A 21,944-nucleotide genomic window follows, 5' to 3' on the forward strand; every position below is an offset into this window, starting at 1 on the left:
CGTGCACATAGACACACTCCCTTCATGTGTTCGCACACGCTTTCATGTTGTTGCCCACATACACATACGTACCCTAAACTTGGAGACCTGCCCATTGTCATCGAAATTAGTTCTTATACTATTTCATTGGGTGGAAATTACTGTCTTAGGCTAAGTTCCTTAGAAGGACAGTCTGAAATAAGTTTCTCTTCCAATTGATTTATGGGAGAGTACTCTCAGGAGTGGGGATTAGGGAAACAAGCTAAGGTAGATGACAGCTAAGCAAGAATGTGGTCTCAGTTGGAGACTGGCTTCCTTCAGGGGAACGTCTAGGGCATGAATTGCAGCACAGAGTTGATCCCAGACGTGAGCCTTCATTCTGTGACAAGTTATAGGAGAACTTTATTAATTCCAATCCATTATAGAACTTGTGCTTGTATGCCAGAGCTAAGATTTATCTTTACATTGAAAAGAAGTTGCCTAAGTAGTATGATAAAATAAGCACAGTTCAGTAGGGCAATTTCAGTTTATTAAGAACAAATGGACTTCAAATGCTTTGGAAGCATTTTTATTCACATGTTAATTCAGCAGATATTTATTAATTGCCTGCTATATACCACGCATGTACAAGATGCTAGGGATATAATCATGAATGAGCCAAAACACATCTGCATGCTGCCTATTTTTTGCATTGTTCTGCTAATTGAAGCTAATGTAATCTGGAAGGTAAAATGGGAATCTAAAAACACGTTTTTGACAAAATTTGTGACTTGGGATAATAAAACTTTATTTGTATTTAAAAAATTAAATTTCAGAGATTTTAGTAATCATTTCTGGTCAAGGTCATCTATTCCATGTAATGTTTTCCTTTTCCTGGGCACAAGATTTTGAAAGCTTGCATCTAAAAAAAGTGTGAACAAGAAATTGTGTTAACATTATGATTCTTTGGAGTTTGTGTTTATTCTATCAGGCATCCTCATCATATCTAGCTCACTGATTTCTGTTTTCCTTTTCACACTGAAGAAATATAAGATGCATGTTGACCGAAACACTGGCATAATTGAAATGTTCATGGAAAAGCTACAGGATGAGGATGAGGGCACATACACTTTCCAGCTTCAAGATGGAAAAGCAGTTGGCCATTCTACTCTTGTTCTCATTGGAGATGGTACGAATTCTGTGAAACATCAGCTGAAAGATTTCCCTGCTCCCTTCAATGCAAACACCCATGGCACAAAAGTAGTCGCGTGGAAGGCAGTAGGAACTGCTTCTTGTATTTCAAAATTGGAATCCAATTTTCAGTTAATACTTTCCATAGTACTTCACTTCATAGACACCAGATTTATCCTTACCCCACAGGGAAGACTGCAGTTCAGTCATCTCATATATAAACAAGTATTTATTACTAAAATTCTCCAGTGAAGGAGATTGCAACACAGCCAAGTCTGTATATGTATCTCAGGAAAGATGCTCCTACCTTATATTGTGTACTTACTTTAAATTACTTAACTTAAGAAGAAAAATATGCAAAAGTAGTGTATGCCAAATCAATTAGTCATACTTTAGAACTAGATTATATGTCAGCTGCCATAAGCCACTGTAGAAACCACCAAGATGTAAAATGTGGCATTTAGCAAGTGTGGCATTTGGGAAGGTTGGCCAGATCTCTACATTTGCAACTTCTGATACTGCTTCACTATTTCCTAGCGCAATGACCTTAAACAATTTACTTAACCTTTCTAAGCCTACTTCTTCATCATGAAGACTTACAACAAATAGGGGGTCATGATGTATGAGCGTTATAATAATGAGTACAAATCACTTAGCACGGTGACTGGCATATACATTTATACCACTCAACTCAGTTTCATACTTCTTTATTTTTCAATCTTTAGTTTATAAAAAGCTCCAGAAAGAAGCTGAATTCCAGCGGCAAGAATGGATCAGGAAACAAGGTAAAAATGGGCAGTGAGTAAAAAGAATAACTTCAATTTCTTGAACAAAATATTCCAAGAATATTTCCATAACAAGTTAAAATGCATTATTTTTGCTTATGTTAATAATGCCCTGGTAAATAAAAAATAATTGAAAATATTTATTATTAAATATGTATCCATTTAAATATTTGAAAATTAATCTTGAATTTTAAAATATCACTTCACACATGTATCGCTTTAGAATTTAAGAATGAGCTTTGATTTTGCATTTGTGGTTAATAGGGTGATTACTGATGTCATTAAAATTTTATAGGTCCTCATTTTGTTGAGTATTTGAGCTGGGAAGTGACTGGTGAATGTAATGTCCTATTGAAATGCAAGGTAAGAAGTAGATAAGTTTTTAATATTTGAAATAAGGGAAATAAAGATAAAATAGAATGTGAGAAAAGGAAGATCAATTTTTCATCTCCTCCATTTGAACCAAAATGCTAAGTGACACATTCTTACTGTTGAATGTTACTGTAATCATTGGTTGGTAAGAAGCATAAAGTAAAATGAAACATAAAATAAGATAAAACAACATAAAAATATGGGAAGACAAGATGATGGCTCCTATTCATTACACCTTAGCTAATAAGGACTGGCTCTTCTTTTCTTTTTTTAAGACTTTGTGGGTTTTTTTTTTTTTAAAGCTTTTTAATGTTTATTTTATTTTTGAGAGAGAGAGGCAGAGACAAAGTATAAGTAGGGAGGGGCAGAGAGAGAGGGAGACACAGAATCTGAAGCAGGCTCCAGGCTCTGAGCTGTCAGCATAGAGCCCGACACGGGGCTCAAACTCACAAGCCATGAATCATGACCTGAGCTGAGGTGGGTTGCTTAGCTGACTGAGCCACCCAGGCGCCCCAAGACTTTACATTTTTTAGAACAATTTTAGGTTCACAGCAAAATTGTAGGGAAGATATAGATATTTCCCATATACCCGGCCCTGTCCGCACAAATGTACAGCCTCCACCTACGTTACATCCCCCACCAGAGTTGCACATTTGCTACAATTGATCCTACACTGACACATGATAATCACCCAAAGTCCATAGTTGACATTAGGGTTCACTCTTGACATTATATATGCTATGGGTTTGGACAAATATGTAATGACTTGTATCCACCATTGTAGCATCATTCAGAGTTTTTTCACTGCCCTAAAAAGCAAAAAGCCTCTGTGCTCTGCCTATTCATTCTTCCCTCCCCACTCCCAACTCTTTAAAAATTATTAATCTCAGAAGAATCTCACATGGTCTTTGTTTCAGGCCAAATGTGCATTCTAACTAGTAGATCTATTCCACGATCATTCTAGATACACTGTCCTTCCCTGGAAATTTAGCAATTTCGTATCTATATTCTGTGACTGGTGCAACAATTCCTTTGAGTATTGGCTAGCTCAGAGGCTGGTTCTGGAACCAGCATGCTGCCAGGAGGGGAGAGGTTTGATGAAGAGTGTACAGCTCTCATTAGGCCTTGGGAAAGATTTAGGGGAAAAAAGGCCATATCACACCCTTAATCATTTTATACCTTGGCACATGGTGTGTTCAGCCGAGTGAGTCACCAAAGTGTTTTGGACAGGGAACTGCTGGATGAGGTCGGAGTGTAAAGGTCATGACAGCAGACAGTGGCTCCAAGTAGAAGCATGGATCTGGCATTTGGCACTAGCAAAGCCAGAACCCAAGCGCCCCCGTCTCTTCTAAGTCTGATGAAAGTTACAGAAACATCAGTCTCCCAGAAAGGTGTCTGAAAATTAAATTCTAGGCTTTAGTCTCAATGGAAATGGCAAAGCTTCCTAAAAGCAGTTTCTCAGGCAGCAGCCAAAACCCTCTCTCTCCTCCTGGCTGTCCACTGCCATACAGCCCCTGGCTCACTTTCTCCTCCACAACCGCCCACCCCGCAAACCACCCTTTCCCAGGGGCCCACACATCTATCCTGCTTCCTGTTGTACTAGCCTTTTGGGATGTGAGCTCCGGTGTCCTGTTCTGATGGCTTTCCTCAGGAGAATCAGCCCCTTGCCCAGATTCTGAACAACCACGGAAGCCTAAAAATAGAATCTAGATATTCATACATTATGTACTTATGCTGTTCCAGTGCCTGTTCCTTATGCTGTCTCAGCTTCTCCGACAAAATCTTTTCTCTAGTCCCAGCTTAGTCATCTTTTCTGTAAGACCTTTTCCTTCTTTGTGCAGGTAGAATGAACCTTCCTCTGTCTTCCCATAGCTCTTTGTTTCATTATTAGAGCAGTTTAGGCGCATTTAGCAATTTATATATTCATTGTAGTTAATGGAGTATGTGTAACTAAACATTCAGACTCATGAGACTATCATGGACCCCATTTGGAACTAGTCTACTCAAAAGAATATAGGACAAGAACCCCAGCGTGCCTGCAAGGCAGAGCTGGGCACTCCTCTCCTGCAGGAATCCACACCACCATTTTCTTCATCTGTTTGTTATATAGTTTGTTATATAGTTATATTTCCTCTTTGGGGAATTGTGTGTGCATTTCTTCAGTTGTTCAGTGGGGTCTTAAGGATTGTTCTCTTGATTTGTATGAAGTCTTTACTTTTGACACAATATTAATTACACCAGAAATACAAGAATATAGTCTTCTTTGTAGAAAATGCAAACATTGTAGATAAAGGTCAAGATCCCTTTAACTGTACGAGTTTGAAACTTATGATGTTATGATGTATGGATATAGGATTTAAATGAGTTTCCTCAAAATTGCTAAGCAATTAATTTACTAAACCATACTTGATGGTTTTTAACTAAACTTACTGTGAGAATCAATTCACAACATATACATATATCAAATCAATATGCTATATACCTTAAACTTACACATTGTATGTCAATTTTATCTCAACAAAACTAAAAACATTTTAATTAAAAAATGTTTTCACAAACATACTTCCCTTCCACACTTCTTTGCAAAGCTTCAGTCATCTTTTTAAAAATATTTAGATATACATTGGGGCTTACTCATTCTGTTGTTTTGATAAAGCCATTTGTTTTTGTGACACAGGCTATATTTTAATGTGATGGGATGTGTCTTCTATGGTTTTCAGATATTTATTATTTATTTTATTTAAGTATACATGTTAACATGTACATATCTATTCTTTTCTGTCCACCAGACAATCTTAAAGTCAATTTTTACTGCTAGAAATAGGTGCTATTGATTTAGGTTTATTCATTTGTATCCATTTTATTCTAAACTCTTTACCAATTAAAATTGCTTTCAATTGATCCCTTCAGATATCTATGCCTTCTGGAGTGCCTGGGTGGCTCAGTCAGTTAAGTGTTTGACTTTGGCTCAGGACATGGTCTCAAGGCTCATGGGCTCGAGCCCCGTGTCAGGCTCTGTTTTGACAGTTCAGAGTCTGGAGCCTACTTCAGATTCTATGTCTCCCCCTCTCTTTGCCCCTCCCCTGCTCATGCTCGCTTGCTCTCTCTCTTTCTCTCTTTCTCTCTCTCAAAAATAAATAAACATTAAAAATTTTTGAAAAAAAAGAAATCTATGTCTTCTAATTTCATGCATTTCTTCTTTCCAATGCTACATTAGAAACTAGTTTTGTAAGAGCAACATTCCCTTACTTCAAGAAGTATAATTATGGCTTTTCTTCCAGGTGGCAAATATTAAGAAGGAGACTCATATTGTGTGGTACAAAGATGAAAGAGAGATATCAGTGGATGAAAAGCATGACTTTAAGGATGGCATATGTACACTGCTTATAACAGAGGTAGGTGACTATAAATGTGAAATGTAATTTATTAGTTCTGTACCCTACATTCTTCTAAAAACAGAGATAAGATTCTGTATTCCTTAACTCCAGGCATTTGTAGTACCTTACTTCTAGCTGCTCCAAAGATCCCTCCCTTGACATCACCCCAAAAATAAACAAACCGTAGGAACACAAAAACTCTCACTTTGTGATAATGCATGGATTTGTCAGATATCCAACCAATATTGGTTAGACACCACAACTCTGGCCTCTCTAAGCTACTTCTTTTCATAGATGGGTGAGGGGCAAGGCAATTAAGTAGATTCTTCTTGGTTTGCTCTTAAGCCTCATGATAACTTGTTCCCTCAAAGTACAGAGACATCAGGCGTAGTATTCATGTAAGTATAGGGTTTTACCTCCTTTTTTGTCTAAAAGGCCATATCTTTCAAATATATGTGATCATTAGTTTTTAATATGAAGGAAAAGTAAAGAATAAGGACTTCATAGCCCTAGAGGGTGAAAAATCAGGACCGCTAGCTGGTGAAATGATGATGGACACGTTCGTCTGTGAACTCCTCATTGCTCACATAGCCAGATGCTTGTTTAATGTGTGATTTGATGGCAGTTCTATAAACCAGAGGACCTTAAGAGTGCAAACACGGTACTCTGAGGCTGCTGGAAGCTGCAGTGTGGTGTATCCATCCCCCCCTTAGTTTTCCAAGAAAGATGCTGGGATTTATGAAGTTATCCTGAAAGACGACAGAGGAAAAGATAAGAGCAGACTGAAGCTTGTGGATGAAGGTCAGTCCACCAACTGGGAGGGTCCATTTTGTGTGTTCTGTGTGCAGGTTACCAGACTGGTGAGTAAGGCTGAAGTCCTGCTGTGTTTGTCCACAGGTTTTGTTTTAATTGAAACTCCAGCAGAGTGAACGACTGTTTTATTCAAAAATACTTCACGTTTAGTCTTCGTGGATATCAAAAGTGTACTTTAGGCGTTCAGAGAATTTGTAGTCCATAGTCCCCTAGGGTTCCATTTTCATTATAAAGCACCATTTTTGTTTCAACCGTATAAAAAATGTTCCAGGATCAAGAACTACTGTGAGGGGAGCCTGGCTGGCTCAGTCAGAGGAGCATATGACTCTTACTCTCAGGGTTGTGAGTTCAAGCCCCACATTGGGTTTACTTTTTAAAAAGATGTTCACTTAAAAAAAAATTCTATGAAAAGTATGTCGCCAAATAGTCCACTCTTAAAAGGTGGCAAGAAAGATTTATATGTGAACTGTGAAACCTCTCAGGTATTAGCAGAGCAAGAAAGCAATTTCCATTTTTGAGAGACTTCTAAGAACAAATATATCATGATAACAAAGACCTACCTGTGACCACCAAACTTCCAAGTGTGTTCTTGGAAAAGATCTTTAACAGTATTACTAACAAACAGTGTGAGTCTGACTTCGATTTCACCTTCCTGCTCCTCGTGGAGGCAAGACTAAATGTGCTTATTGGCAAAAAGCATTATAAGGCTGAGAAATATCAGGGAGCCTGGATGGTTAATTCATTATGAGTTGATGGCACAGATGAGAAAACTTCCTCTTAGGTAAACTAAGACTTCTTGGGATTTAAGAAGAAGAGAATCCTAAAGCCAAGAACCTTCCTGGAAATCTCACGGTGGCTTTCTCTAGAATGTATATATAGTTACAAAGAATTAGAGGGGGAAAAATATCAAAATAAGAGCAGGGACCTTTTAAAAGTTGATACAAATTAAAGTATTATTCCCTCAAAGAGTACTTATTCTCATTTGGTCAGCAAATTCACCTTATGGCCAACACCCTTCACCAGGCAGGATAATGTTGACAACACATGCTACTAACAATTTGAGATTTGACCTTAGTGAGCATTTTTATGCTAAAGTTCTGTCTGTGACTCTCTATCCACAGCCTTTAAAGAACTAATGACTGAAGTATGTAAGACAATAGGTAAGTTAAAATGGTCTCCCCGTGACAATGCTTCATTATGCTCCTGGTTAGGCTTACAGCTGTATGAAATATGCTGTTTTCCTCTTTCAGCTTTGTCTGCTACAGACCTGAAAATCCAGAGCACAGCCGAGGGCATACGGCTGTACTCTTTTGTTACTTACTATCTGGATGATCTGAAAGTTAACTGGTCCCACAAGTAAGTAAGTGGGAACTTAACTGCCCTGTAGAAACTCTTTCTCCATGTATGTTTGTGTGGGTGCACGTGCGCATGGCAGGGGGGCAGGAGGAGGGCAACAGCAACCCTCTGTTCCTCTCATGTAAGGAGCCTTCTTACTTCTCAGGTCTGACGTTGATGTGTGTAGGATACAAGCACCCCCACAATTCCCTTAGGACAAGGTTAGCACTTTCCCTCAACACATACATGGAGAGGCCAGTGATGGCTAAAATCACCTGTCTTTGTGATTTGGGAACTATCATAATCCATACACGTCTCTATAATGCAACCTCCACCTCCAGACGGTAGACCTTGGGCTACCTCTGCTTTGCCGGGCATCCAGATCCAGATTCTGATTCTTCCCTCTCTACCTGCAGCTAACCCCTGCTATGGTCTAGAACAAAACTGAAGCAGCATGCACCAAGAGGCACCAAATTTCCTGTTATTTGAATGAATAGCCATTCGCCAAAGAAACCTGACCCAGTGGAGTGCCTGAGTTTGTTGTTAGCGTTGATAGCAGTCGGCATAGTTGGGCATTAACTTGTTTCTCATCCACCCCTGGAAGGCTTTGGGGATTTGCGATTACTTTCAGAATGTGTGTTTGAGCTAGACTGAGCCTGCATATCTGTTCTAATCCCAGGGTCCTCTGTGGTGTTATAGGTGAACTCAAGTTCACCTCTGGGATTCTAAGAGCTGAAGTAGGTTTCTAAGTCAAACCAGCTCCCCATTATACTTTTGGCCGTGACCTCAACCTCTGCCCGTCCTTGAAATTTCCTGAGCTGAAAGAGAACTGCAGCCTAGCATAGACATCTGATGGGGTACAGTCCCCTTCAGTCCACTCTTTGGATGCAGACCTCCTTAGCAGCCCCACTGGGCAGTAGGTCACTGTGGCAGCCCTGGGAAGGGGCGCACAACAGTGTTTATCTTCCCTACAGTGGGTGTTTATAACATGCTGGTCACTGCTCCACGCCCTTTCCATGTATGAATTTAGTTAATATTCACAATTCTAGGAAGCAAGTAATTCTCACTCGGTGATGAGGAAGCTCAGGTTCAGGGAGGTGATTTGCCTGAGGCCACACGACTAAGTGGTAGATGGAGAACTGAGCCCAGACAGCCTGGCTCCAGAGCCCCTCATCCTGGCACTACTCTGTGTTCGTGTTGCTTTAAAAGTCTAGATTGAACATTTAACCAGAGCTGGGTCCCACAAAACAGTCATTTGTGTTTTCTTTAAAAATGACTTTATTGTGATATAGAACACAGTTTTTATTCGTATTCTTATTCATTTCCTGAGTTCTTAAAAAAACAGAGCGGGGGGGGGGGCGGCGTGGGGGTGGGAAGAGAAGGAGTAAAATTCCAATTTGAACGCCTGGGGTTTCATTCCTTTGTTCTATTTCTTTCAGAACATTTTAGGAAAGTAATTATAAGTTAAAATAGATCAAATTCTAGGAAATTCCTCTGTGACAGCTAGGACATCCTAATATATCAGTCTGAAGAATAAGAGAAGATAAATTAACTGAATCATCAATCAAAAGGCTTTACATCATCTTTAAAAGAATTACTTGTTCACAAAAATGAGAGCATTCAGTTTTGAGGAAACTCCTGTTAGACTAGCAAGACATAAACCTCTGACTCTATTCAGTCTAGTCAGCTGAATGACTGTTTTATGTACCCGGGTACCTATGAAAGATTCAGGAATCAAGGACTCATTGTCTTCACTGTCTTTATGTAAATATGCGGCATAACAGGAAAAAAAAACCCTGAAATGGGCTTTAGTCTTGACTTGGCTCCTATCTTCCTTTGATTCTTAGGCCAGTCATTTAATTTTCTGAAATGTCAGGTTTCTCTCATATGAAATAGCAACAATAATACCTGTTTTATCTCATAATACTGATGGACCCAATGAGAGAATGAAAGTTATGGCACTTTGTAAACCGTGAAGGGCTTTACAAATGTAAGGTATTATGCATGTTGGTCAGAGATTAGAGATTTCAAACAGATTTATTATAGCAAACCAGAGGACTATCTATCTTTCTAACTGTCTAAGACATATATATTGCTCAGACTCAAGTCTGTGGGTGCAGAGGGGCTCCATTACTGTTCATTTTATGGCAGTTTAACTTTTAATAGCTTTTAAAGAATGTAGTGTATAAGAAAAATGCTGTGAATGTTTATTTGAAAGCTGAAACTTTTTTAGTCGTGATTTTTGTTTTTCTGTTTTTAAAGTTCATTTTATTTATTACAACTACAAACATAACACATTGCTTCTTTTAGAAAATACACATAATATCATATTACATATTAGAAAGAGTTTATAATATGATATCATCTCTAGTTTTCTTAGCCATAGGGTAAACTTTTTGGTGTACTTCCAGTCTTTTCTCTATGCATAATTGTTGCTATCATTAAGTAGTTTTGTGCCTTTTTTTCTTATTTCCTCTTGTGTTTACAAACTCTTCATAAGGTTTCTTTTAGCATCATTGAGAGTATATCTACCTCTACCTCTCTTACCTCATTTATAACAGTAACATGTCTAGGCCATCAGATCACAAAGCAAAGGGTTCTATTTGCTTTCATTCTCTTGTAAAGAATGCAATGTATGTGTCTGCTCATGACCTACTACAGAATTTAGAGAAACTCACGTTCAGGGACAGAGAAAGTGCCTCATTCATTTTGGCAGAGATTCTGCTTTTCATTTACTCTAGGCCTTCCTACCAAGTACATATTTACATATGTTTTAAATAGCTTTGTAACCACGTACATGTCAATAGATTTCAGCCACAGATGAACCTCCTTAAGTCTGTTTTTAATTATTTTGTAAAATCTGATTTATAGCCGTAGACCATCTGCGTGAAATATGCTGTAATATAACATGGAGTTTGGCCTTTTCACTTTAAAGATTCTCTTAGCCCTACAAATAAACCCAAGCAAAAACAAAGATCATTAATACCACTGAGAAGTATTGGCGTTGCAATCGGCTAGGGCCCCACACTGCTGTTGGGAGTTAAATGTACAGACTGTCAGACCCCCTACCCTCACCGCCGCCCTGGACCTTGGAATCCAAGTTCTGTGATGCAGGGCCCATAATTTTTCTGAAGCAGAACATATGTGGATCCCATGTTGTTTGAAAGCCTGTAAAACTCTATGGTGAGATCTTCAAGAAAGAGTAAAAATGAGCTCTGGGTGAAAGCAAACAATAACAATGTTTTCTTTGATATGAACAGCGGGACTGCTATTAAGTACACAGACAGAGTTAAGAGTGGGGTCACCGGGGAGCAGATCTGGCTGCAAATCAATGAGCCCACTCCGAATGACAAAGGGAAGTATGTAATGGAGCTCTTTGATGGCAAAACTGGACACCAAAAGACAGTGGATCTTTCTGGACAAGGTAAATGGATATTTTGCAGGTTAGAAATTCCTGAGGAGGAGAGGGCTTTTAAAAAAGAATGAAGGGTGACAAGAAGCCATTACATTTGACTATTGAAAGATGATTGGGGATTTTAATCAAGTAGTTTAAATTTAGCGTGGTGGTAGAAGAAAGAATTCAGTGGGTCTTGGAGTATCAGTGAAAAGTATACAGTGGAGACAATAAACATGGAGAGAAAGAACTACCTTTTCAAGGTGCTTACAAAGAAAGGCAGGTTGATTTACAATCACTTGAGCAAGGACGATCACTGAAAAAGAAATGTGTTATGGTGATTGGAATTTGAGCATGTTTAATAGAGTTTAAGAAATCAGTTGAGATGGAAGGATTGAAGGTGGGAGTGGAGGGGAATAACCAATATATCAGTGTTCTGAAGAATGGAAGGCTTGAGATCTAGGGCTGAGGCGGAGGCGTTGACTTTGGGAAGAGCAAGGGATTCCTTTTCTTCAGAAACCAGAGGAGGGTAAATGTGAATTGGCAAAGATCAATATTAAGGAGAAGAGAAGAAAGTTGGAAAAGTTGGGTCCTTATGGCCTCAGATTTCTTGGTCATCTGCTGAGAGAATGGGGGCATCTGGAGAGAAGACGAAAGAGGAGCAGGAAGTAGTGAGAAACATGGACAAACGCAGACCAGAAGTAACACGCAACTATCAACCACAAGTTAAATGGTTAAAAGAGGTGGAAGAGGAAAGCGAGTGTGTGTTCCTCACGCACCTGGGGCTCTTGATCTGTCAGCCCCAAGGCCTTGGAAGCCACAGGGTCAGGATATTGTACCCTCAGGCTTTTAATGTGTAGCTTACTTATCACCATCCTTGCCTCCAGCTCCTGTTTCTATCATCCTCCTTCAAGCACTTGGGACTCTGCCTTGGGGTGTTCCTTCCACTGCTCCTGTCTAGCTTCTACCTAATATTTCTCAAGGAGACTGTGGACTGACTTTTTCTTCCACTTCTTCATGTACTCAAATGCAATCTAAATATCCCAGAACTCTTAGTGTTTTTAATCCTCAGAGAGTAGATTCACAATTCAGAGCACAGCCTTTTCAGTCCTGCCTTGAGTTATTTTGTGCTGACTCCCCTTATCTTTACCCCCCATCTCCCACTCATTTGGACTGGAAAGATTCAAATGGGAGTTGTTGCCTCCGCTTCCCCCTCCCCCCTGTGCCTGAGTCACACACTGCAGCGACAGGGGATCTCTCGCACAGTCCTCTAACATTTTGAAACACAACAGAAAATGGGAAACAGGAAGGGGGTGGATTTAAAAACAAAAACCAAAACCTAAAAAACTTTTTCTTTTACTCCCCGGCTCACCAAAGCATATTGGTTCAGCGATGCCCACGTCTCAGTGTAGTGTGGGCAAAAGGAAGGGCACTGAACGCTTAGCTAGGGGTAGCCTAACTGGCCTACCTCCCCAGACTTGAAGCCTGACTTTGTGCTTATTCTTCCCATCTGTAAAAGCAGGGGGATGGACTGGTATTATGTAAATACTTTCTAGACATAAAATATCATGATTCTCAGACCAAAGAGGAGCTTAAAGAAGAGATGAGAGAGACTTCAAAATAAAGCTGCCTTTTTACCTGAAGTATTCCAAGCGGCTTGCTCTGCAGGCTCAGGGGGGAGAAGAGATTTTAGAACAGTGTAGCTCTCATTTCCTCATCTGCTGTCTTTTATCTCGGCTCCTGGCCAGCTCAGAAGCATTGCTTCAGGCCCATACTGGCACACACTGTGAGTGTCATAGTTCCTGTGCCCTTTCACACAGATAGACGGGCCAGACTATGCAACATGGAAACACTTAACTGTCCAGCTAGGAAGCTGTGACGTACATGGGGGATGATTTAATAACAGAAAAGCCTTTTTGATGTTCGGGATGTTTAACCACCTTTATTACCATTTTATCTTTGGCAGAGTGAATCTTTGCCTTTCTGTTTGAAAGGATGGTCTTGCAACCGAATTGGGAGCTTCTAAAATCCACTACTTCATCTTTTCTCCCTAGAAAGTATTTGCTTCCCCTGTGAAGTCCATCAAGTTGCAGAGTAAAGGAGGCATAGCCTTATTCAAAGTCAGCTTAGTCATGTCTGGACTGATCACACTGACCTCAGGCTGTGAATTTTAATCCACTCCTGTTGTGTCCTCAGCTCTGGGTGAGAACATTCTAACTTGTCTTTTTTTCTCTTAAAGCATATGATGAAGCCTTTGCTGAATTCCAGAGATTAAAGTAAGTCCCTTGCCATTTGCGTGCACTGATTTCTCTGGAACATGGTGTGCTCAGGTCTTCCCCCACCTGAGGGTTAGAGAGGGTCTTTTATTTTGGCAAATGCCTAAAAGCAGCACTTCCCACTGCCTTGTTGAGCAGCAAGATGTCTCCCAGGCAATGAAATGCAGTCCAGGTTTCGCCACTTTGAAGTAACACTAAAACAAAATTCTTCTTTGTTTTCATGTTTGTTCCTGTCTCTCAACCACAGACAAGCTGCCATTGCAGAGAAAAGTAAGTAAAACCCCCTTCCCATTTATTCCTGGCATAGTTTCAAAACATAACTTTCATTTGTTTATTGTGACTGCAGATGGAGAAGAATGAATTTTTTTTTCCTTTCTTTTTTCTTTTTAACCTTCTACATGTGTTTTCATTTAGTCTCTTGAGTAAGAATGTCTGTGAAAGGAAGGTCTCAGGTTACATTTTAAGACTGTCACTCAGCTCTTGAGCTAACCACCCAGGTGTCCTGAGAAATCTCTGGGCACAAATTATGCAAGTTGTTAACCACTTGCAGCAGGCACAATGTGTCAGAAAAATTTATTTATATTAAAGAAAAGAAGAAATAAGAAACTTTGTGGGGTGCCTGGGTGGCTCAGTCAGTTGAGTGCGTGACTCTTGATTTCGGGTCAGGTCATTATCTCACAGTCTGTGGGATCGAGGCCCACGTCAGGCTGTGTGCTGATAGCGTGGAGCCTGCTTGGGATTCTCTCTTTCCCTCTCTCTCTGCCTCTCCCGTGCTCATGCTCTCTCTTTCAAGATAAATAAATAAACTTAAAAAAAATTTTAATGAAAAAAAAGAATTTTTGTACATTTGGCATCAGGTAAATCACTATCACTGATTTACTCCTGCATTTTCCTAAGAGCCTTTGTAGGATAAAAGCTGCCAAATAAGGCCTTCTTGAATACTTCACGGTCTGAGTGAACAAATGCCAAACAGTCAAGTCTGTGTACCCAGAAATGTGCTCACTACTAACTTCTGTCAGCTGTTTGCCTCACACATGGAGATTTCTGGAACGCCCAGTCTTTTAGGATTTCAGGGGTCATGGACTAAATATCGTAATCATGCAGGTTCTCTCTGAGTGTGTGAAGCAACAATTTGAAAATGGTTGAAGGTTAAAATTGTAGAGTCAGTCCTGAGCTGGAATGGAAGGGAAACGTAGGGGAGTGAGAAATGAGGTCATTGCCAGCCTTTTAGTGGCTCCAGGTCATTCAGGATGGAACTTTTCACCTTTGACTTGCACTGCTTCCCGCCTCCTTCCTGCTCCTTCCCTCTTCCTGCCCTTGTGCTGGGTCTGTGTGGCTGCTGCTAGTGGTGAGTGGGGCAGGCACCGGGGCCCACTGTGGGCCAGAGGGGAGCGCTCCTTGTTGGTACCCAGTGTGCCCCTCCTGCTCCTGTACACACGCACAAGCAAATCCAGTGTCCACAGTTGGTGGCTACTCCCCATTCTCAAACTCTGGTGGGCAAGGAGCCTGACCCTCCTTCCAGTTCATGAACTCTTTCTGAAATTTCTGTACCAAAGCAGTTTAGAGCTGGAAGAGACTTTAGTGCTTTTCTAGCCCCATGTGTTTAATCTTTTATATGTTGGGGGATGCTTCATTCAAACACCATCTTTCACGCAGATCCAGTATCTGTGTGAAAGATATTTTACCAAAATGGGTAAAAGCTGAGTTAGCTTCATTGGAGTTGGGAGGGGGTCTGAGCTCCCTGACTCAGTGCCCCTACTAAGAGGGCCCCCAGAGGAATCCCACGGATTCTGTGGAGCAGAGCTGGGTGACATCATGTCCACAGCTGTAATGCAACCCTTCCTCCACGCCACAGATTAGGAGACTGGGGTCCACACAGGTGCCCTGCCTGATATCACACATCGGGTGTGGCAGGAGCCAAATGACGAGTTGAACTTACAAGTGGTGCAAGGTGCAATGGAATCAACAGGAGAAAGCAGTGAAGATTCAAGACTCATTCAAAGCTTTAGTCTTCTGACTTCGGGATCTAGAGTCACACGTTAATTAAAGTAGGCCTAAAATTGAGAGTGTGGTGGCTACTGCTTTAGTGGCAAACAGTGTCCCTTTGAGCAGATTATACAAATGTTCTTCTCTGGGGCTGGGCCAGTCACACCTAGAGCACAGGGCTTAGTGGGGGCAGGGGTGCAAGAGGTCAGCTCTGGATTTCAGCACCCTTCCCACACCTCGCCCCCTCAGCTGGGGCCCTTGCACTCATGGCCATAGATGGCAGCCCTACATACCAAGAACTAGTAGGAGACAAGAAAGAAAAGCTCTCTAGAAAAGTCCACAAAGAAAGCCCACAATCTGCATAAACCTCCAGATCTCATGGCTTATAGCCTCCAATTATGCAACTTTTTTTTTTTTTTAATCATAGGGAAGCCCATAAAGGAGGCCAAGCAGAGTTGGAGGCTGTCCATAGAGATCTGCTCTGCCTCCTCGAGCTGAGCCCCACTGAGCTGCAGAAGGGCCAGGGCTGAAAATAGCTGTGAAAATTATAGAGCAGGTCTTGATGCCACAAAGCCATCCATCTCAAGCTGATAATTTAGGCACAGATAGAGGCACCCACGCACACAAAGTATCTGTATGAGGAAGGGTAACATCCACAATCACTGGATCATTTTCTTATTTTACATATTAAAAACAGGTATAAAGGAATTATAAGGAGAAGGAGGCTAAATTGGAAAGTTAGTTCCCTGGGGTGGTTTTGTGAATGGGATCACTGACGCTCATCATTTCAGTGATTAACCAGAAATGCCTATGCTTGCAGATCGTGCCCGGGTGCTGGGTGGTCTCCCCGATGTGGTCACCATCCAGGAAGGCAAGGTAAGCATGCACCACTCCTGTCCTCACGTCTTCCACACTAGCAATGGGTTCCAGTGGCCCAGACTTTGTTCTAAGCAAGTCCCCACCACTGCTTCTTAGGGTTCATTTCAGAATAGCCAGATTCAAAGCACAAACCAAGTCTGTTTTTTAGGCCAAGGATCAGGATACAAGTTCGCCTTTCACAGGCCCATGTGGACCACAGAGTCTATTTCCAGAGGTGCCCTTTCATACCATGAGAAGCAAAAAATGTTCGATCACAACTATATGACAAACATAAATGAAGAAAGATGTGAACGTTAATACCTAGTGGAAAATAGGCTGTCCTGTTAAATACTTCTCCTCTGAAGGGAAACGTGCTGCTCCGTGAATTTCTGTTGGCTCTATTTCGGTTGAAAGCTGATTTCTTTCCATTTAACTTTAAACTGGTATTTCCTGGCTCTGTAATCATCTCTCTGAAAAGCAATGAACATAATTTCTAACCTGGAGTCATTCTCTTCATCCCTATGTTTCATGAGACAAATTTCAGGGGTGCCTGAGTGGCTCTGTCGGTTAAGCTTCTGACTTCAGCTCTGGTCATGATCTCACGGTCTGTGGGTTTGAGCCCCGCGTCGGGCTCTGTACAGATAGCGCAGAGCCTGGAGCCTTCTTTGGATTCTGTGTCTCCCTCTCTCCCTGCTCCTCCCCTGCTCACACTCTGTCTCTCTCTCTCTCAAAAATAAAATAAACATTTTTAAAAAGACTAATTTAATAAGCCAGCCATAGGGGAGGGGTACCTGTAGTGGCACAAAACCTTTTCCCACCTCAGAAGGACACTGAAGACATTCAGTAGGTAGACTAGGGATAAAACAAGGCATGTAGAAAGGCTTTAGTGAGAGGCAGGTTTCAGCCAGCTAAATTTCTTTGCAGGTAGAATATGTGACCACAGCTGACTTTAAGCTCAACCACTGCAGGGTTGCAGGTTTTCATGTTCCTCATCTAATGGGGTTCAAAATATTCAGCTCACTAAGTTGTAGTGAGAATTAAGAGATAGAATGTATATGAAAGCACTTTGTGATCTATAATGGAAATAAATCTAAAGTATGGATAGTAGTTTTCCATGACACCTAAGGTATTTGAGAGTTTGGTTTGGTTTTGTTAAGTTTTAACCCTCAAGGCGTGCCTGGCTGGCTCGGTCAGTAGACATGCAATTCCTGATCTCAGAGTCATGAGTTTAAGTCCCACATTGGGCATGGAGCCTACTTAAAAAAAAAAAAAAGTTTTAACCCCTAAGTAATCACAGTTTCCAAAATCATGTACCTGATCCACTTGGGTAAGTTTAATGGCAATAGCTTGACTATTTTTCTTGTTGAAATGTGTTTGTAGAATAATCCAGTAAGAAATGCTAATTAACCATGGAAAGGAAACTGATTTCTTAATCTCCTGTTTTTAAACAATACTCTTATAGAAGAGATAATAAGTGATCATATAAGACTCTTTAGAGAAGAATATCCTTTTCCCTGTATGTTGTGAGCCCTAGTTCTTTTTCTTATAGTTTCTGGATTTCAGTAAGAAAAAAAAATGCAAGAATGGAATTTAAAATGTGAAGTAATTTCAGAGAAATGCAAATTACAACCACAATGAAATATCCTAACACACCTATCAGAACCGCTAAAATAAAAACAGTGACAACAACAAACACCGATAAGGATGCAGAGATACAGATCACGCATACATTGCTGGTGGAAATGTAAACCAAGATTGTACAGCCACTCAGGAAAACAGTTAGACAATTTCTCAAAAAAGGAAAACATGGATTTACCATATGAGCTAGTAGTTGTACTCCTCAGCATATATCATAAAGAAATTAAAATTAAGCTCAAATAAAAACCTGTATACAGATGTTCAGTAGCCACTTTAGTCATAATAGCCCCAAACTGGAAACAGCCCAGATGACCTTTATAGCCACACACACACGCACACGCACACACACCATGGCACACTATTGACCCATAAAAAGGGACAAACTACTGATATCTGCAGTAACTTGGATGAATCTGCAAGGAGTTGTGCCAGGTAGAAAAGGCAATCTCAAATGGCTACATACTATACGATGCTATTTATATAATGCTTTGGAAAATTCCGTCTTGGAAATGGAAAACAGATTGGTGGTTGCCAGGAGTTGGAAGTGAGGTTGGGAGGTTGGGGACAGGGGAGTGGGTGTGGGTATAAAGGGCAACATGAGAGGGGGCGCCTGGGTGGCGCAGTCGGTTAAGCGTCCGACTTCAGCCAGGTCACGATCTCACGGTCCGTGAGTTCGAGCCCCGCGTCAGGCTCTGGGCTGATGGCTCAGAGCCTGGAGCCTGTTTCCGATTCTGTGTCACCCTCTCTCTGTCCCTCCCCCGTTCATGCTCTGTCTCTCTCTGTCCCAAAAATAAATAAACGTTGGAAAAAAAAAAAAAAAGGGCAACATGAGAGATCCTTGTGGTGTTGGAAATGTTCTCTGTCTTGACTGAGGGACTAGATACATGGACCTAGACAAGTGACAGAATTGAATAGAGCCACACACACACACAAACACCAATGAGTGCAAGCCAAACTGGGGAAACCTGAATAAGAACAATGGATTCCATCACTGTCAATGTACTGGTTGTGTTCTTATACTATCATTTTGTAAAATGTTACTGTTGGGGGAAACTGGGTAAGGGCACATGGGATCTCTCTATTATTTTTTACAACTGTTTATGAATCTACAATTACTCTTAAACTTTCAACAGAAAACAATGGTAAAGTTAAAAACTACAGGCCTAAGCATTGATCTTTTAAAATAAGAGGGTTTCAGCACAGATCGTAGTATAATAAGATATCAGGAAATAGGAATACATTTTGGTAGAGCACCTTTGCAACTGCAACAGACTGGGTGGAGTTTTGGGGGAGAAATAAAATGAGGAAGGTGGAACCTGAAAATCAGTCCCATTATCTGAAACAGCTGTTACGATTCTGCTGCCGGGCTCTGTGAGGCAGACAGAATGCAAAGTGAGCAGGTGGTAATTACGGCAATGAGATTTCTCTACCGAGACAGCGTCCAGATGCCACATGAGAACAAAAGGCATATCTAGGTGTTTACGAAAGCAAGAGTGCCTGTGGGACCTGAAAGCAAACTCCTTCGTGTGGTTCTGATGATAAGCACTCCCAAAGCCAGAAGGCTGAGGCCCTACAGAAACCTACTCAGGACTGAAGTCAAATTGTAATCCACGCAGGTGCATATGCCACGTAACTCCACCCATCATTCCATGGGTTTTATATTTATCCTCCTTTGGGTCCTGCCAGACCACCAGAAGGATTCTTGAAATTGGATTATCGTACCAAATATATTTCCTTCCCTCTGATAAAACCTGTTTTGCAGGCGCTTAATCTCACCTGCATCGTGTGGGGTGACCCGACTCCAGAGGTGTCCTGGCTGAAGAACGAGAAGCCTCTGGTCACAGACGACCACTGCAGCGTCAAGTTTGAGGCTGGCAAGACGGCCTACTTCACCATCAGTGGGGTGAGCACCGCCGACTCCGGCAAATACGGGCTGGTTGTGAAGAACAAGTATGGCTCGGAGATAAGCAACTTCACTATCAGTGTGTTCATCCCAGAGGAGGAGGCAAGGAAGGCCACTGAGCAGCACCAGAAAGGCAACAAGAAGTCCAAGTGACGGGAGACCGCTGAGAGTGTGCGCAGGGGCAGCTGCACTGAGCTGCCTCGAGTTACTTGTGTGCAAATGGCTTGAGTTAAGCATAAGGAAGTCTTCATGCTTTCTACTCCCTATTTTTGTGCTGCTTGGGGGAAAATTGTGAAATCTTTTACTCCTGTAAAAAAGCATCAACTAACAACATTTTAATAGTTTTTCTTTATCTGCAAATTCTGTGTTAAGAAAATACCATTGGTAGCACAAACATTAGGAAATGGTTTTAAGGAAAAGGCCAGAATAAAAGTCAGAGGGACGTTGAACGATGGTCAGAGAGCAGACGAATGTGTTGTGGAGCAGAGTTTGGACTTGGCTAGACTTTCCCCGGTGAATTCTCATGGGTTGCAATCATACTTCAGCATTTTTGTCAAGACAGGGATGAATTGTTAAGCCAACCAGTATGTTTTGTGTGTTGTTACGATAGTGACGTGCATTTCTATTGGCGGTCTTGTGATTTGGAGCCTCCTTGGTATTAATAAACAGTCCTCACACCTCTCCTCTTCCCCATCAGTGTTTCTCTTATTCTTCCTGTTCGGCTGCTCAGTTTAGCGGTCTCTGGTGCATCCTTCTCATTGCTTCTTATAGGGCATCTTCTGATGTAAATTCCTCTTGGTTAAAGTGGTACTTTCATGGGGCACCTGGGTGGCTCGGTTGGTTGGGCGGCCAACTTTGGCTCAGGTCATGATCTCACATCTCGTGGGTTCGAGCCCCACTTCGGGCTCTGTGCTGGCAGCTCAGAGCCTGGAGCCTGCTTCGGATTCTGTGTCTCCCTTTCTCTTTGCCTCCCCCACTAGCACTGTGTATGTGTCTCTCTCTCAAAAATAAATAAATGTTAAAAAAAAATTTTTTTTAAATAAAGTGGTACCTTCACAGACTTGTCAGAGTCATCCAAGGTCAATTGAGGATCCAAGGTGTAAAATTGAGCTGTCACTGTACATCTGGTGGCTTACTGTACAATCAAGTCTATTCCATTGTTAAGATACCCAGAGTAATTGCATGTAATGTGTCAATTAAGGATAATAAGATGGTGTGGGAGTCTAGTGCCAGAATTGGTGAATAAGGGTGCACAGCTAAGAAAAGAAGAACCCTGATTCTGAGTTCAGAGAACTGCCAGCTTTGGAGCCTGCCCCTCTTTGCAGGGCTTGCTGGCAGACAGCATTATGCTTTAGGAAATTTGATTCTTCCTCCATCACTACCCCACAACCACCTCTACCACACACATTCACACGCACACTCATGCTCACTCACACACCACTAGAGGAGAACAGTAATGGTAAAAGGAGGTTTCCCCTCTCCATCCTCCTGCCAAAGGTCAGGGATGGGACAACTGACCCTCTTATAAGTTTGGAGGTACACCTACACATCTCCTTTGCAACGTTCAGGACCGGAAACCCCTCATCTGACTGTTGCTGATTCCCAAGTGCAGCCAAGTGCCCCCTGCTGCTGCTGTGACATTGAATGCCAGTCAGCGGAGAGATGCTGTGCTCTCACTAACAGGCATGGCAAGTTGATGAGCTTCCCAAGGGTCAAAGCCAAGGGCGGCTGACCTTGTGTAGTCTGAAGCTTTCCCCCCTTCAGCAAGAGGGCTGTCTCTGGACAAGAAGACCTAAGGAAAGTGGACACCAGCAGGGAAGCCAAAGAGAGGAGAAAGGAGTAAAGCAGGGGCAGTTCTGCATGCAAGGGAGCTGTGCAGGTGAGAGACCCCCAAGACTCTCCTCCACACCTCAGATGCCCCCCTTATGAGAACCAGCAGCAAAGTTGCCAGTGTTAGGGGAAGGGAAGGAGGGAGGTGTGCGTGTGAGCAGAACCTGCCACCCCCAGTCCCACTTCCAGTCCACTGGAGCCCAGACCAGAGAGAAAACAAGAAGGACG

General features: G+C 41.7%; 1 protein-coding gene across 10 annotated transcripts in view; it reads left to right on the top strand.

Annotated features, from left to right (window-relative positions):
- MYOM1 (myomesin 1) overlaps positions 1-20,568 on the top strand; it is a 168,660-nt gene extending 148,092 nt beyond the window's left edge. For all 10 annotated transcript variants that reach the window (XM_042911112.1, XM_042911118.1, XM_042911108.1 and 7 more), the window contains 12 exons: positions 1,003-1,147; positions 1,875-1,934; positions 2,230-2,297; positions 5,588-5,701; positions 6,397-6,484; positions 7,618-7,656; positions 7,747-7,852; positions 11,092-11,255; positions 13,465-13,501; positions 13,749-13,771; positions 16,308-16,363; positions 19,746-20,568. In XM_042911112.1, the coding sequence (XP_042767046.1) occupies positions 1,003-1,147; positions 1,875-1,934; positions 2,230-2,297; positions 5,588-5,701; positions 6,397-6,484; positions 7,618-7,656; positions 7,747-7,852; positions 11,092-11,255; positions 13,465-13,501; positions 13,749-13,771; positions 16,308-16,363; positions 19,746-20,039 (1,194 nt within the window). In that variant the 3' untranslated portion in view covers positions 20,040-20,568. The remainder of the gene's footprint in view (positions 1-1,002; positions 1,148-1,874; positions 1,935-2,229; positions 2,298-5,587; positions 5,702-6,396; positions 6,485-7,617; positions 7,657-7,746; positions 7,853-11,091; positions 11,256-13,464; positions 13,502-13,748; positions 13,772-16,307; positions 16,364-19,745) is intronic.
- Positions 20,569-21,944: the final 1,376 nt, after the last annotated feature.

This window comes from Panthera leo, chromosome D3 (assembly GCF_018350215.1).
Source record: "Panthera leo isolate Ple1 chromosome D3, P.leo_Ple1_pat1.1, whole genome shotgun sequence".
Lineage (NCBI taxonomy): Eukaryota > Metazoa > Chordata > Mammalia > Carnivora > Felidae > Panthera > Panthera leo.